The 18009-nt window shown below is 45.0% G+C and overlaps 1 protein-coding gene across 1 annotated transcript in view; it reads left to right on the top strand.

The window, feature by feature from the left end:
- Positions 1 to 17261, top strand: part of LOC111546837 (O-acyltransferase like protein) — a 78891-nt gene extending 61630 nt beyond the window's left edge. The window contains exons 11-16 of the mRNA XM_023218307.1: positions 52 to 131; positions 4589 to 4702; positions 6988 to 7120; positions 10338 to 10524; positions 16346 to 16488; positions 16834 to 17261. Coding sequence (XP_023074075.1) covers positions 52 to 131; positions 4589 to 4702; positions 6988 to 7120; positions 10338 to 10524; positions 16346 to 16488; positions 16834 to 16956 — 780 coding nt within the window. The 3' untranslated portion in view covers positions 16957 to 17261. The remainder of the gene's footprint in view (positions 1 to 51; positions 132 to 4588; positions 4703 to 6987; positions 7121 to 10337; positions 10525 to 16345; positions 16489 to 16833) is intronic.
- Positions 17262 to 18009: the final 748 nt, after the last annotated feature.

The following is an 18009-nucleotide window of genomic DNA, read 5'->3' as shown; positions in this document are numbered from 1 at the left end:
GGAGCAGAACTGGTAAATGAAGGAAGAGTGAATTTGCTGCTCTCTTTTCAGTGCAATGGCTGGACCTGGTACCTTGCCAATGACTTCCAGTTCCACCTCACCACACCAGTGATTATCTTCATCCACGCAAAGTGAGTCTGATTGGGACAAGCTTTTCTCCTCATGTGGCCTCTTTCACAAAACCCTCAGAAAGTGTCCCAGTTCTGTGCAGAGCCGCTTTTTAAAATGTAGGAAACTAACTTTACAGAAGAGTAAATACCAAATCCTCTACTGTTTGCCCTTCTTCCGCATTCTCCTCCAGCATCGATCCTACGCCAGTCAGTGTGTGTTTTGCAGAGTCACGATCATTGTGTGCATGTAATATCTAGTGCTCAGCTTTTCACTGTTCTTATAAACATTGCCACATATTGACATAACCTGCATACTTGTCAGTTTTAGGGTTTATCTACCATTTTTATGGTTGGGTGTCTAGATTGTGGCCAATTTTTCATGATCATAAACGTCACTGCAATGCATGCCTTTGAACACACTACTTTTTCTCTTAGTTAATTCCATGGGGGCAGACTTCCAAGTGGAATTGCTAGGTCAAAGGGTAGGAACAATTTTGTGGCACTTGTCACATATTGTGAGATTGCTCTCCAGAAAGAGTGAAGTAATTTACAACACCCTCAGCAATGTATCGCTGCACCGGCTTTCCCACATTGGATATTTATCAGCTTAATTTTTGTTAGTTTTAGAAACACCTCAAGGCCTCAATAATTCATGGAGAGACTTATAGTTGTGGCTTATTCATGCCATATTTAAAAAATTTATTGTTCTTTTCTGTTAAAATATATGTTCAATTTGAGAAATATTGGAAAATATTAGGAGTTAAGGCGGGGGGAATCACCCCAGTTCCACTTTGTCAGTCAAGGGAAGGAGAATTTGCTGCTAATATTTTGGGGCTTATCCTTCTGATATTTTTTCTGCCCAGTTTTTTTTTTTTTTTTTTTTTTTTAAGAGATGAGAGTCTCACTCTGTCACCCAGGCTGCTATAGTGAGGTGGTGCCATCATAGCTCACTGCAGCCTCCAACTCCTGGGCTCAAACAACCCTCCTGCCTCAATCTCTCAAGTGATTGGGACTTACAGGCATGAACCACTGCACTTTGCTAATTTTTTAACTTCTCTAAAGAGATGAAGTCTTGCTATGTTGCCCAGGCTCTGCCCAGCTTTTGATACAGGAAAGCATTCTGTATATACACCTTAGTATCTTTCTTTCAATAGTTTTATGACACACGCATTTCCCTATATTATTTTATTTTTAAAGCAACATAATTTAAATGTCTGCATAACATTCCATTCCATGAATTAAATATATAATTTATGTATACCTTCTATTGTTTAATACTGGGATTATTCCAATGTTATGCTTTTATAAATAATGGTTTGATAAATATTTTCATGGAAATATTTATCAGTGCCTGGATTTGTCTCCAACTTTGATGTTTCTTTATAATATATATCTTTGAGGGGAATTACTAGGTCAAAGGGCATGAATGTCTTTTGCGCTCTTGAATCATAATGATAAATCACTTTCCTTAGAGGGAACATCAATATTCAGTCCTCTAGTCATCCAATTTAACTGTTGTCAGAGTGGAATATTAATAATAAAACAAAACATCTGAGTCTTTACATGTTCTTCCTTCTGTTTCCAAGTTTCCTCTTCTTTTAAGGACACAGTCATATTGGATTAAGACCCACCCCAATGACCTCATTTAATGTGAATTATTGCTTTAAAGACTCCATCTTTAGGCTGGGCGCGGTGGCTCAAGCCTGTAATCCCAGCACTTTGGGAGGTCGAGACGGGTGGATCACGAGGTCAGGAGATCGAGACCATCCTGGCTAACACGGTGAAACCCCGTCTCTACTAAAAAATACAAAAAAACTAGCCAGGCGAGGTGGCGGGCGCCTGTAGTCCCAGCTACTCCGGAGGCTGAGACAGAAGAATGGCGTAAACCCGGGAGGCGGAGCTTGCAGTGAGCTGAGATCTGGCCACTGCACTCCAGCCTGGGCGACAGAGTGAGACTCCGTCTCAAAAAAAAATAAAATAAAATAAGACTCCATCTTCAAATACAGTCACATTCTGAATTACTGGGGGTTAGGATTTCAAGATAGGACTTTGTTGGGGACATAATTCAGCCCATAACATTCAATGTCAGGAAGATGTATGAGTTTTGTTGACATGGTGCTAGCTGGAAGAGACTTGTGGACTCTGTGGTGGAGATACTGATCTTGGAAGTAGGTGCCAGGGACTGGGCTTAAGTCCCCCAGGGAGTTAAACACATGTTTACTTGGGTGGCTGTGGGTTTTTATTGGATGGCCTGACTACCACTTACCTAGGACACTGAGTTCTTATGCCTGCCCACTCTAGACTTGCCTGGGAACCCATGTGAGTGTCCTTATGACTGAGGAGCCCTGGCCCCAGTGTCAACATCTTTCCTAAAGGCTGTGGTGGAAGGTGAATTTCAGTCCTTCAGCTGAAAGCCCACACTGTCCTAGCTTGTGACTAGGCAACAAGATTTAGCTTATAAGTGGAGGGAAGTATAAAAGTAGGGCTTTTCTTCCTTTAGAGAATATAATTCCATGGAATGCCAGTGGAATCAGGTCTTTCTGGAGCTCAGTAATTCAAGGAGCGAAGAGCTAAGGGGTCTGGCAGAAGTCACAGTAAATATACATACAGCATTATTACCATAACCACCTGCCTACCCTCATAGCAGACATTACTAATCAATCATAGCACCATGGAGGTAGAATTCATCCTTCTTTCCAAACATTATACTAACATTGGTACTCTGGCTGAAAATAATTTTCTCCCTGTATCACTGTGGTGATAACTGAATAGTATCTATCTCATCCCTTCATCATGAACAGTCATGGCAACTTCCACTAGCAGAATTGCATTGTCAAAGGCATTTTCCAGGTCAGGCTGTGCCTGGATGATCTTGCACCTGTGTTTGGCATTTGTTCCACACCACTGTAGATCCTCAAAATCCCAACCCTCACACTTCCGAGCAGGTACAACCAGACAGCGCCTCACTCTGGGTGCTTCAGGGAACATCCTAGTTTTATACATGCACGATCCCAAAATGTGGAGGAATTAATTTGTGTGGGACCATCCTTAACCCATGTGAGACAGAAGACAGTAGGAAAATGCTTCTCTCTTTCATCTCACAGGACAGTTTTAAGGTACATTTCATAAGGCCCTGTGGAACATTCTGGAAGAATTGAGCATTGGCTACCTTGATAGCACATCCTGGTATTGGTTTTTCCCTGCTTCCCTATTCTCCTACCCTATCCCTTATTCCTACTCCCACGTGAACTACCTGCACCCAGACATTTGTCTCAGGCTCTGCTCCTCAGTTGAAGGCATGCCTGTTTCCCCCTCTGTATTAGTCTATTTTCACACTGCTATAAAGAACTACCCGAGACCGGGTAATTTATAAAGAAAAGAGGTTTAATTGACTCATGGTTCTGCAGGCTGTACAGGCTTCTGCTTCTGGGGAGGCCTCAGGAAACTTACAATCAGGGCAGAATGGGAAGCAGGCACATCTTATATGGTGGGAGCAAGAGGAAGAGAGCAAAGTGGGGAGGTGCTACATACTTTTTCTTTTTTTTTTTTTTTTTTTTTTTTCTTTTGAGACGGAGTCTTGCTCTGTCGCCCGAGCTGGAGTGCAGTGGCCAGATCTCAGCTCACTGCAAGCTCCGCCTCCCGGGTTTACGCCATTCTCCTGCCTCAGCCTCCGGAGTAGCTGGGACTACAGGCGCCCGCCACCTCGCCCGGCTAGTTTTTTGTACTTTTAGTAGAGACGGGGTTTCACCGTGTTAGCCAGGATGGTCTCGATCTCCTGACCTCGTGATCCGCCCGTCTCGGCCTCCCAAAGTGCTGGGATTACAGGCTTGAGCCACCGCGCCCGGCCGCTACATACTTTTAAACAACCAGATCTCATGAGAATTCACTCACTATCACAAGAACAGCAAGGGGGAAATCCACCCCCATGATCCAGTCACCTCCTATCAGGCCCCACTTCCAACACTGGGGATTACAATTCCACATGAGATTTGGGCAGGGACAAAGATCCAAACCATACCATCCTCCTTCTCCATCCTCTCTCCCCTGTGCTTGGAGTGGGTCCACCCTGTGTCCCATCCTGTCTTTGACAGTCCTCTCTCCCAAACCCACCACCACTTGCATCCATATCGTGTTTCATAGGTGACAAGGGGCATTCCCAGGCATGGACTCCTTTTGAGCTGCACGGTAAGCCTCAGGGTGGTCAGGCAACGATGTGATTACTGTTCCTGTCTAGACCAGGAAACTCAAGTTCAAGGCTCTGCCCTGTGTGGCACGGCTAATGGATGGTCAAGACCGAGGCTGCCTCAGGTCCTCCAGCCCCAGCCCAGCTCTCCCTGCCCCTCATCAGCCTCTCAAAAGCAGGTCCAGCAGGAAGTTCCTCTGACAGTCAGGATTTCCAGCCTTTTGTGCCACAGGAAGTGCATCTGTGGGGCAAGAAACTGAAGGGCACTCCTCTCTGTGTCCTCTCTTCTTTGCAGGAGTACACAAATCCTCATCCTCCTTGGAGCCATGCTGTTCTTGGCATCTTTCACAGCCACTGCTCTGATCACACTGGCATATAAACTTCCTGTGGTGGCTCCATCAGAAGCCAGGTAAGGTGGTTCCCCAGCCTGCCCCTCTCTGGCCAGGACTTCTCGGGGAGGGCTGCTGAATGCCAGGCTGCTCACCCTGTGCCCTTTGGTTCACGGAAAAAGTGAGTATGAAACTTTCGGTCTGGATGGGAAAGCTGATTGTCTTCTTGCTTCCAAACTTCTGAACCTTTCAACCTACACTGGTAGGTCCTCTCTGAACTCACGTTGCCCACTGAAACGCTTCTCAAAGGAAAGGAGCGCCCCCATGTGGCTCTACTATGTTTCTCCTCCAGCAGCCAATTGCTGCTTGGTGGCTCTGTTGGATGGAGAGACTGAACCTACCTCTTCAAGGTCACACAACTAGTAGGTGGCACAATGTGATTTGAACCTAGGAGCCAATCCACAGTGCTATTTCGCCTCCCCAATGAGGCATGTATGACAATGACACAGGAAAGACTGGTATGATTACCTGATAATCTTTTCTCAATGCAGTGACACAAATGAAAATCAGATCACGTCAGTCATCTGCTCGAATTCCTCCAGTGGCCTCATTGGTCACCCTCCTACCTACTGACACTGGACCAGCCACACCAAGCATGCTCCCCGAACCCCCTTCCCCCCCCTCCAACCCGGGGCCTTAGCACTTGCTGTTCAGTCTGAATTACTCTTCTGTTAAAATCTAAGATCTTGGCAGGGCTTTCTCCTTCACATCTTTCAGGTGTCTGTGCAAATGTCACCTTCTCAGAGCAGCCTTTGCCGACCTTCCAAAATAAAATGGCCAGAACAGTTCCTGGCACATGAATGCTCCATGTGAATCTGTGAGTGGGTGGCATGTGAGAATAAATGAATGAATCGATGATGACATCCCAAGCCTCCTGACCAGGAGACTATCATGCCCTTCCCGTATCATGCCATGGCCAAGTGATTGAGGAGGAGGCTCACTCATGTCTAGTCCAGTGTTTTCCAACCCTGGCCATATATTAGAGTCACTTGGGAGCTTCTAAATCCACTGATGCTTCCAGCCCCACCTCCAAACAATTGAATCAGAATCTCTGGGCATGGGGCCCAGGCAGCTGACTTTTGTAAGCACTCCCAGGGTATTCAAATGTGCAGCCACAGTCGAAGAACCATACGTCTAGTCCTCAAACACCTTCCCTTCCTCCAGTGGTTCCTGCATGGGCAGTTAGGTGCTGAGAGTGTGTCTAGCTTCAGTGGGGAACGGTGATAATTTTAATGGTGATGAATTTAGAGCAGGGGTTCTCAATCTGCATTTGGGAAGCTCAGGAGAGTTTTAAAATTTCTAGTCCCTGGGTCCCACGTGCAGAGATGATGATTCCATGGTCTTGGGTATAACCTGGACGTCTCCTGTGAAGGGCACTGTTTAGGCAATGCTTCTCAGCCTTGAGGGGGCCAGGGTCACCTGGAGGGCTTCTTAACACACAGTGGACCTACTGGTCCACTGCCAGTAGGTCTGGGTGGGGCCAAGGTATCTGGGTTCCTAAGAAGTTCTCAGGTAATGCAGGTGTTTTGTTTTTGTTTGTGTGTTTTTTATTCTATTGCAACAGAGTCTCACTCTGTCACCCAAGCTGGAGCACAGTGGCATGATCACAGCTCACTGCAGCCTCAACCTCCTGAGCTCAAGCGAACCTCCTGCTTCAGCCTCCTGAGAAGCTGGGACTGTAGGCATGTGCCACCAGGCCCGGCTAATTTTTTTTTTTTTTTTGTAGAGATGGGGTCTCCCTATGTTGCCCAGATTGGTCTCAAACTCCTGGGCTCAAGCGATCCTCATGCCTCGGCTTCCCAAAGTGCTGGGATTACATGTGTGAGCCACCATGCCTGGCCTGATGCAGCTGTTGATGTCAAGGGACCATACCTTGAAAAACACAGCTTCAAAGAATAGTTTTTGGTATCCTTTTAAAGGCCTGGCCTGGACCTCTCATCACTTCTCTCTCAGGACAGTCTCTGTCCTTGGGACCCTTGAGTTCACATCTGGGTGCTACATTTTTAGAGCATTCTGACATATTGGCCACCAGACACAGCTATTTAAAATGAACACACTCATCATATTTCCTTGGGATCTGCGGTGGAGGGGCCTGAGGGAATTTGGAACCTAAACAAGACAGCTTTGGCTGAGACGGGACCATGAGGTCACTGTTTGCACACCATGACTGAGGAAATGAACAAGTGTGCCCTAAATGTACCTTTGGGCTTGCTGATTATCCCAATGGCCATCTCAGGGATTTGGATTCCCTTTGCCATGTCCAGATTAAACATAACATTTTGCCTTATTTCCTTGTATTTTTCAGTGAAGAGGCTACTGTATTGTATTTTGTGGAGTACTACACAAAGCCCTACTGCCGATTCGGGCCATTTCTCGTGGGCCTCTTTCTGAGCATTTACATGCACCAAAACAACCAGGAAAACATTCTCAGAACCAAGGTATGATTTCCCGTGCCTCACTTTATGGGCATGGGTCTGGCTGGGACTGTGTGGCCCACCTGGCCAGGCTCTTCCAAAGCTGTGGATGAAGGAGTCAGCCTGCTGGGTACTGTATTGTGCTGTAGAGTGTTATTGATGTCTCTCCATGCTAAAGAATAAGAATGAATTGGCCAGGTGCAGTGGTTAACACCTGTAATCTCAGCACTTTAGGAGGCTGAGGCAGGAGGATCCCTTGAGTCCAGTTCAGGACCAGCTCAGGTAATATGTTGAGACCCCCGTCTTCATTTTTTTTTTTTTTTTTTTAAAGATAAGAAGGCCTTTATCTTCCTGCCAAAGCTTGAATCTCTGCTTTCTTCACTGAGCTCTCCTTATGATGCTCCAGATTTGGTACCCAGCGTGGTCCCATCAGTAGGAGCCTTGGTACTGACCCAAAGAAACCACCAATGTGAGAAAACTACCCAGTGAGATTACAATTGCAAGACTCTCTTCTGGAAGAGGATACTGAGTTGGGTTGGATTTTTAACAGCACACGCTCAATGGTTTCTATACACAAGATTCTTGGTCAGATTTGATGGTTGCGTCTGGGAATCAGGACATGAAGTGTCTAGAGGGGAAGAAGCTGTTACTTTGCTTTTCCAGATGTACCCCAACACTCATTTTCTTCTCTGGCTCCTTTGTGGGCAATCATTCTGGTTCACCATCCAATCTCATTACTCAAGCTGGAAACCTGGGTTCATCTCGGATGCCTCCTCCTCACTGATCACTGCTCTCAGTCAATCATTCCCTACACCCTGCCGATGGTTTCTCCTGCCATCCTCTCTCAGCCTTTTGAACTGACCTTAAAGCTTTTCTCATCTCTTGCCTGGATGTTGTCACTTGTTTCCTTGCCTCCAGTCTTATTGATCTCAACTCTACTCTTGATGAGTAGATTTGACCCTGGCCCTTGAAGTCATTCCCAAATGCTCCCTCTTCATGCTCAGTTAAATGTCTTAAATAGATGGTGATCTATGTGAGACACCACCTTGGCTATACCCTTGAACGGTGCAAAATCTTTCAATGACTTCCTTTGACATCCATGATAAGGCTCGATCTGTTCAACAAGGCCTTCAGAGTTCCCATGACATCACTCTGCCTGTCTCTCTAGCATCATCTCTCTCACCACTCTCTGCCTTGCCCTTTGCACGTCAGTGATACCAACCTGCTCACAGTGCCCTTGACTGCCACCACTGACACACACAAGCTGTTCCTGGCATCTGTGCAGTTGCTCATGTCTCCTTCTCTGTCTGGAATCTGCCTCTTCCCCCTTTCCCCCTACTCACCTCTCCCTTTCATCTGACTTAACTCCTGTTTTGCCTAGAGGGCTCACCTAGAGTTTTCAACTCCAGGAAGTCTTTCCTTATCCCTCCAGGCCAGGCTGTGTCCTTCTTTTGGGTTCCTCTGTGCACTGTGCATTCCTGGGCCCTGGTTTGTACCGCATGATAAAGCATTTATTCACCCCATAGACAGTGAGCTCCTGGAGTTCACTACTTGTCTTACCTCTGAATCACCAGCATCTGGTTCTGAGATCCTGACTCACTGAAAGTACTCAACACATGAATGAATGAAAGAGAATTTTCTTCTCAGTGGAAGAAGGGCCAGGAATTAGGATACAACTCCTGCCCCAAACCCCTCTGCCAGGTCCTACCTTTGTTTGCCTAGGCTTTGTGGGTACCTTACCTAGATGTTCCAGAGAAGAGACCCTGGTCCTTGGAAAACCTTGTGTTGCCCATGGGAGGAAGAGGAGATAAGATTTTACTGAAAGGAATGAATATACAGAAGCTATGTGATTTTTTTTTGTTTTCTGTTTCGGTTGGAGTTACGATATTTTCCAGGAAATGTATAATTCAGTTGTAGATTATAACAGAGTGCCATTAAAGAGAGGCTTCAACATAGTCCAGGTTACATGGGGGCACAGGGGGAAATGTGTGTCAGCAAAGGGCAAAACTTAACATGAAGAGAGAGCATTTGGGAATGACTTCAAGGGCCAGGGTCAGGACCAGGAAGCCTGGAGCTAAAACACAAGCCAAGTTAACCTGGAGAAACAATGCAAACAGTTGCGTAGACCAAACTCAAAGCTTTAGGAGCTAGAAAATAAAGACACAGGGTCTAAGCTGGAGGAAGCTGCCAAGAGTGAGATAAGGCAGGATGCACCATAATAAAGATAAGCAGACAAGTACAGAAACAGAACATGATACCCAAGATGCATTTTGAGAGACTGCAGGCCCATTTGGGCCAGGGAAGTAGCAAAGGGGTGAGGGAGATCCCAGGCTAAAAGAGTAGAGTGCCCCTGAGTATGTACCTTTCCTCTCCCGCAGCCAGGAACCTGAGACCTAAGCGGGTCTCAGAGACAAGATGGTGGACTGATCCGATGTTGGTTCAGTGCAGTGTAGACATCATCACAGCAGCTTGAGTACAGCACAGAGAAGCAAGAGAGCATCTTGGGAGACAGGTCTGGGTCTAAAAAGATCAAGTCAGGTGATACAAGGTCAAGATCTTGAACTGAGTCAGGTGTTAGGATTTAACTCTTGGGGCTATTCTTTGAGCTGAAGACTTCTCATCCTCCCATTCCTTCCACTTGACTGGGCTGCTGCCCAGGCCGGGGCTGTGCGCTGAGGCCCTCACATTTACGGTGAAGGCAGAGCCATCAAGGAGCCTTAATTTGGTTAAGGGACAAAATGGGAGATTAGGAGTGGGTTAGAACAGTACTTATTGATTTTCTTTTCACTTCCATCTTGAAATGATCATAGATGCCCCAAAAGTTGCAAAACTAGTACAGAGAGGTGCTGTGTGCTCCAGCTCCCCAGCAGGCAACGTGTGACATAACTATGGTACCTGATCACAGCCAGAAAATGGACATTGGCACAATAGACCTCAGATCCACCAACTCTACACGTACTCATTTGCGCACATCTGTATGGTTCCGGGTAATTTTGTCCCATGTGCAAATTTGTGCAACCCCTGCCCCCACAGTCAAGGTAGTGAACTCTGTCACCACAAAGATCTCCTGGCCGCCCCTTTTAAATTACAACCTTCCATTTTAGTTAAATCTAGGCACTGACTGAGGTTTGCGAATAAAGACCTAAGTGACAGTAATAACACCAAAAAATAAGTTTGTGTAGGAGGAGGGAATTATACAATGGCTAAAAAGGGCTGGGCCCCGCCTCTCCTCTCCCTGCAGATGCAGGTCCGGCTGGGCTGGAGCTGCTCCCTGGCCACCCTATTTGCGGTGGCCGCTCTGGTATACGTGGTGGACGACGCTTCTGCTTCCTTTCCAGTAGCTGCAGTTCTCTACCAAGCCCTCCACCGGACCCTGTGGGCGGCAGCCGTGGGCTGGGTCCTTTCTGCGTGCCAGGGAGGATATGGAGGTATGGAAGCGGCTCCGGGCTTTGCTGTTGGGTTCACACCCTGTTCCTTTAAAGGTGACAAACTGAACACACAAGGAGTGTACCAGAGGGTCTTCTGATTTCTGGGGTGGTTGATGAATGACTGATATTGATTCAAAAATATCAATTTCTCTCTACCCTTGGAAAAGACAAAGAATTTAAGTATAAGATTTTTACATGGATGTATGCACAAGTGCGGATTCTGAAAGAAAAAGATGCAGCCCCTCCAATGAAGCTAGTTTAGAAGTGGCAAAGTGAATTCAGGCAGAGTAATGTCACGAGAAAAAAATAAAACATTAGTGCTTAGGAGCAAGACTTCCAGTCACAGCACCTTGAGCCTTGGTTTCCCCCTCTGAAGGTGTAGACTAAATGCTTGCCAAGATCCCCTTTGATAACTGAGTTGGCTTTCAACATGCAGAGAGCCAAGCAGATAAAAGGCTTCAATGGAAAAGACTCTTCTCCAGGTTAGAAAGGTGTATCCAAGTCACCTGATGCTTTCCTCCCTCTCCTCTCTATTTGGCGAGAAGTAGGAACTGTGTGCTTGGGATGTCAGCAAACAACAGGACAAGGCTGGCAGGAAGCTCCCAGAAGAGGTTCTGGCCTCAAGCTACCCAAAGCCCTGGAACAGGAGCAGTGGATCTGGGGGGAGGCATACCCACTTCATACTCTGGGGAAATAACCCATCAGGAGGAGTTTAAACTTAGCCTGTAAACCCATGCTAGTCAGCCTCAGCAAAGGTAGGTGGTGGGAAGTAATGATTGAAAGAGAAACACAGTGGCGTGATAACCAATTCCAGCTGACTGCGCACATGGTGTACACTAGACCTTGTGGGAAACATCACCCAGATCCCCAGTAGCACTGACCACACCCCTGGGAGAAGACCTATAATTAGCAATGAGAACAACCGTGTCTGGAAAGAAAGCGACACAGTGAAAGTCCCACAGCTGGTGAGTGGTTGAACTAGAAAATGAACCCAGGTCTCAGCACCAAGTCCAAAGCCAGTGCTCTGCATGCCTAAGTGATAGCACTTCTCCCGGATGTTAATTAAAACGGTTCCTAAATGTTAGAAGTATTTGAATATAGCGATGCTCTTTAATATTTTAATTTTAAAATGAGCCTTAATGATCTTTCATATTTTAATTTTAAAAGCTTTCCCTTATATGGAAAAGTGATATTAAAGAGGAAATGGACTGCGTTCTTTCTGACAGATGTATTTGCATTTATGGGAAATTCTGGGAGACATTACCATAGCCCTGCCGCCTCACCCCATGATCATGTCCCTGTGCTGTCATAGAGCCTCATAAACAACTGCTCCCCGTGGCCTGGCACAGGTCATTTCTAATGTTGCAAACATCACAGTATTCCTCTTTACTGTGAGAGGTGCTGCTGTTTATCAAAAATAACTGGTAAACATAAATGATATTAGAGAGCAATGACTTAGGTTAAGTTAGAAGATTAAACAAATTTGCATTATTATTATTATTATTTTTGAGACAGACTATTGCTCTTGTCACCCAGGCTGGAGTGTAATGGCACGATCTCGGCTCATAGCAACCTCCACCTCCCGGGTTCAAGCGATTCTCCCGCCTTAGCCTCCTGATTAGCTGGGATTACAGGCACCTGCCACCACGCCCAGCTAATTTTTGTATTTTCAGTAGAGATGGGGTTTTGCCATGTTAGCCAGGCTGGTCTCGAACTCGTGACCTTGTGATCCACCTGCTTTGGCCTTCCAAAGTGCTGGGATTACAGGCGTGAGCCACCACGCCCAGCCTGCAGCATTATTATTACAGCGGAACAAGTCAATGCTCTCCGTCATTAGTCTGAGAAAGGGTGCGATCTCGTCACCCAGGTGATGAGCAAGCCAGTTTGCTTATTCTTGAACAATTTATCATTCAAAAGTGTGTTGTCATTAGCCAATCCACAACTGTAGGGGCACCTGATGTCCTAGATTTGTATCTCCAAAACTATCTATAAGATATCAAGATTGATTAGTAGGTGAATGTAGGAGGTGATAGCTTAAATACATTTTTGGAAAATATGTGTCTACCTGGCTCACACCTGTAATCCCAGCACTCTGAGAGGCCGAGGCAGGTGGATTGCTTGAGCCTGGGATTTCAAGACCAGCCTGGGCAATGAGGCAAAACCCCGTCTCTACTAAAAATACAAAAATTAACTGGGCATGGCAGCACGCGTTTGTAATCTCAGCTCCTTGGGATGCTGAGGCAGGAGAATTGCTTGAACCTGGGAGGCGGAGGTTGCAGTGAGCTGAGATCATGCCACTGCACTCTAGCCTAGTCAACAGAGTGAGACCCTATCTCCAAAAAAAAAAAAAAAAAGTTTCTAGCTGATGACCTTTAGAAAAAAAATAAGAAGTTTGAATAAGAAGAAATGTTTAGTTGAGATTCTCAGGACTAGAAGGGATCTTGATGATTCAGTGAATCTTTAACCATCTTTGCTTGGTAGCAATGTAGACCATGCTGGTCTTGTTATGCTCAAAGTTGTCTTCTGTTGAGCTGCCAGAGTCATCTGACCATATTACTCCTTCAGTTAAAGTCCTTCAGTGGTGGTCTGTCACCTACAGTTTTTGTCCTCAAACTTAAGTATATGTGGGTCTATTCTAAAGAAATAAGAATTCTTTTGGCTTCTTGGTGTTGGCCCAAATTATTTGTATTCTTTTTTTTTTTTTTTTTTTTTTTTTTTTTTGAGGCGGAGTCTCGCTCTGTCGCCCGGACTGGAGTGCAGTGGCCGGATCTCAGCTCACTGCAAGCTCTGCCTCCCGGGTTTATGCCATTCTCCTGCCTCAGCCTCCGGAGTAGCTGGGACTACAGGCGCCCGCCACCTCGCCCGGCTAGTTTTTGTATTTTTAGTAGAGACGGGGTTTCACCGTGTTAGCCAGGATGGTCTCGATCTCCTGACCTCGTGATCCGCCCGTCTCGGCCTCCCAAAGTGCTGGGATTACAGGCTTGAGCCACCGCGCCCGGCCTATTTGTATTCTTTTTTATTCAATACATTTTTTTCCCCTGGGTACATAGATTCAAGTTACCCTGACTATATGCTCTTATTTTTGTTCCAATTTTGCCTAAACATGAACAAACATAAACTTAGATACAAAATTTTATGTTTATAGCACATGCATTCAGAAAGCCAAAGCAAATTTATGAAGTAATCATAAAACTATAAAGCCAATAAAATTCGCTTTAGCAACATTAATATGATATGATGAATAGTTGCTGGAATCACTTGTGGCTCGTTAACATGAACACGGTATTATTTGCTTTAGGGCGCATTCTTTTGTGTCTGGTTTATGTGTGTGAGCCTGGGTTCTTTGCTGACTTCATTTTTCTACAATTACTTGGTTTTTTTCTACTGTGAAATTGTGGTTTACCTTTATAGCCTTCACTTGGGGGAAATGTGTCTTTTGTCTGTAAGTCCATCTGTGTTTTTTCACTTAATTACATAAAATACTTCTTGAACGCTTATTCTATGCCAGGTACTGTTCTAGAATCTGGGGATACAGCAATAGACAAGAAAAATCCCGCCCTTGTGAGAGATTACAGTGGGGTCGGGGGAAGTTAAAATACAGTAAATAAAGATAAAGCAGGGATTAGTGAGTAACTAACTGGACTAGGGGTACATTTGCATAGATGTGGTACGAAAGCATTCTGGGCAGATGGAATGTGAAGGCAGAGGTATCTAGACTGGAACGAGCTTAGTGACTTGGAGGAAGAGCAAAATGACCAGTGAGATAGGAATCAAGGGTCAAGGGGGAGAGAGAGGTGGGAAGGGAACTTAGAGAGGAAGGTAGGACCCAGGTTAGGCAGAGCTTTCAAGGCCATGGGAAGAGTTTGGATTTTATTTTAAATGCCACGTCACATGAAGTCTTAGTCCATTTCAGCTGCTATAACAAAAATCCCATAAATGAGGTGGCTTAAAAACAACAGAAATTTATATCTCACAGTTCTGGAGCTGGGAGATCTAAGATCAAGGCACCAGCAGATTTAGTGTTTGGGGAAGGCCTGCTTTCTGGTTCTTAGATGGAACTTTCTAGATGTGGCCTCACATGGTGGAAGGGTAGAGTGGTCTCTCTGGGGTCACTTTTATAAGAGGACTAATCCCATTCCTGAAGGCCCAGCCCTTGTGAACTAATTGCCTCTCCAAAGACTCCACCTCTTAATACTATCGCCTTGGGGATTAGGATCTCAACATACGAATTTTGGGGGAATGTAAACATTCAGATCATAGCCCATGATTTGATTTGTGGATTTGTACAATTTATTTTCAATTTGACAAATAATAACTGTACGTATTTATGGAGTACAACGTGACGTTTTGGTATATGTATACATAGTAGAAAGATGAAATCAAGTTAATTAACATATGCGTCACTTCGCCAAGTTATCTCTTTTTTTGTGGTGAGAATGTTAAGAATCTTTTCTTTTAGCCACTGAAAAATACCCAGTACATTATTATTAACTGTGGTCACTATGCAGTGCAACAGATCGCTAAAACTCACTCCAACAGTTTAACTGAAACTTTGTACTCTTTGATCAATATCTCCCCCTGCCCCATTTCTCCCTGATATGTGATTTTAAAAGATTACTCTGGATGTGGTATGGGGACTATAGGGTGGCAAGAACAAGAGCAGAGACCAACAGATCCACCGGGAAGCTCCCACGGAGGCCCACACAGGAGGTAATGGACGATTCATGAGGGTGTTAGCCATGGAGGTGAGGAGCAGTTGTCTGATTTGAGACACATTTTTGGAAGCACTCTATGGAGTCTGGAATGAAAGGAGTCTAGGATGGCTCCAGAGATTTATCATGAGCAAATTGTGATGCACTACTGAGCACTTTAAATGAGGAGGAGGCAGAGGAGAAACAAAAGTTACGTTTTATTTCTGTGGCTTAAAACAACAGAAATTTATTCTCTCACAGTTCTGGAGGCTAGCTGTTCAAAATCCAAGTGTCAGCAGGATTGGTTCCCTCTGGATTTTCTGGGGGAGAATCTGTCCCATCCCCTCTCCTAGCCTCTGGTAGCTGCTGGCAAGCCTTGGCATTCCTTGGCTCGTGGACTCTTCACTCCAGGCTCTGTCTTCGTCATCACATGGTTCTCTTCCTTGCATCTCTTCTCTGCTTTTGTGACTCCTTTTCTGTCTCTTATAAGGACATTTGTCACTGGGTAAGGGTCTACCCTAATCCAGAATGATTTCATCTCTGGTTCCTTATCTTAATGACATCTGCAAAGACCCTTATTCCAAATAGGGTTAGCAATAAGTCCTATTCAGAAAGGAAGTTTTCATTGTATCTAATTCTAATTAAGTTAAATAGCCACAAGTGGCTAGGGGCTATTGCCTGGGACAACACAGTTCTAGAATATATACCAAGTTACAGAATATTTGTCCTGAAAGGCACCTAAAGGGTGATCAAATGCAAGGCTCTCACTGACAGATGAAGAGTTGGAGGCCTGGCAATGTTAAATGCCTTATCCCAAGGCCCCCCTGTGGCTACATCTTGATCCAGAACCCAGGTGAGTATGAGGAATGTATACCTTGTTTTATACATGGAATGTTTTATGCTCAGGGGCTGAAACCATGTGTCTCTCTTGTGTTATCATAATTCTTGCAATGGAAAGGTGGTTTTTGGTTTGGTACATTGTCTTAAAATTATAACGCATAAAGACTTTCTTAGGAAAAGTTCACAGACTTAGGTGCAGAATGCAACGGGAGCATCAATGGGACAATGGGGCATCTTCACCAGCCCAGAGACAGGCTGTGGCTTCATGCATCAGTGCTTGTTCCCTCCAGGTCTGGTGAACCGTGTGCTTTCTTGGGACATCTGGAGTTTCCTGTCCAGCATCAGTTATGCTTGCTACTTGGTGCATCCGATTCTGATCATCCTTTACAATGGCTTTCAGGAAACACTGATTCATTACACTGACACAAACATGGTGAGTTAGCACGCAGCTCCTAGTTCTGTTTTGGTATGTTATGGTACCATAGCTTGTTCTCTTCTTGAGCAACAAGGCATCCTATTTGCTTTTATGGAAGGCTTTTTTTTTATGGAAGGCTTTTTTTTTTTCTAAGAGCTTCATTGTTCTTTGCTTTAGTTGTGGGAGAAAGAGGGAGGGCTTCAGCACAGGATAATATCTTTTATTTTATTTATTTTATTTTTAATATGTAGCACTGATTGTCCTACAGATACATTTCATAGAGCTAGGATGGTACACGTCAGATCTGAACACAGTAGGAATCCCAGAGTAAAACTGTGTTCACCCTGCCCACTTTGTCTCCAGTTCTATCTTTTCTCTGGACGCTGTGTGCTGACCTTCGTCACTGGGCTGGCCCTGACGCTGTTCATTGAGAAACCATGTCAGGAACTGAAGCAGTGCCTGCTGGGCCATGAATGTTCTGGTTAAAACACAAAAGAATGGATGGACCTTATTGGTAATGACGAGCAAAGATGAGGTGGCCTTGTTTCTGCAATGAATGCTTGTGTTCCTAAGAAGGGGTGTGAATCTCATTTTGTGAAAGTTTAATATATACATGTTCTTTGTATTTAATATGTGAAAGAGTTCTTAGTGCTTAATGATGTTCTATAAATTTTCAGTGGCACAATAATAAACTTTTGTTGTACCATTTTAGCAAAAATACAACCTGGATTTCTTTTTGATTTAATCTGTATTTGATTGTCTATATTAATTATCACAGGAAATGATTAAATATGAATTTTTTTTTTTTGAGATGGAGTTTCGCTTTTTTTTTGTTGCCCAGGCTGGAGTGCAATGGAGCGATCTCGGCTCACTGCAACCTCCGCCTCCCGGAATTCAGGCGATTCTCCTGACTCAGCCTCCTGAGTAGCTGGGATTACAGGCATGCGCCACCACGCCCGGCTAATTTTGTATTTTTAGTAGAGACGGGGTTTCTCCATCTTGGTCAGGCTGATCTCAAACTTTAGACCTCAGATGATCCGCCCACCTCGGCCTCCCAAAGTGCTGGGATTACAGGCATGAGCCACTGCACCCGGCCCTAAATATGAATTTAATGTAATTTGGGTTATGAAGCTCATTTGGGTTATGCTCTTCACTTTTCTCTGTAAAATTGCAATATGTACTTTCCCATGACATAACTGTCAATATGTTATTATGGCATCTTTACAGACTTGTAACTTTATCGTAGAACCTCAGTGGTGAGACCCGCTAGCATGCAATACTTCATGGGTCTGTCATTATAGGGCCTTTCAAATATCACCTGTTCTTCACCATAGTCCCTGTTTTGGACTGAATTGTATCCCCTCCCGCAAAAGATCTGTTCAAGTCCTAACTCCCAGTGCCTCAGAATGTGGCGTTATTTGGAGCCAGGGTCTTTACAGAGGTAATGAAGTCCAATGAAGTCACTGGGGATGGAGACTCTAATCCAATATGACTGGTGGGTGTCCTTATAATAATCAGAAGTTTGGTCAGGGAGACAGG

The sequence above is a fragment of the Piliocolobus tephrosceles genome, chromosome 18 (assembly GCF_002776525.5).
Source record: "Piliocolobus tephrosceles isolate RC106 chromosome 18, ASM277652v3, whole genome shotgun sequence".
Lineage (NCBI taxonomy): Eukaryota > Metazoa > Chordata > Mammalia > Primates > Cercopithecidae > Piliocolobus > Piliocolobus tephrosceles.
The sequence above is the reverse complement of the archived record's forward strand: the minus strand, read 5'-3'. Positions and strand labels throughout refer to the sequence as shown.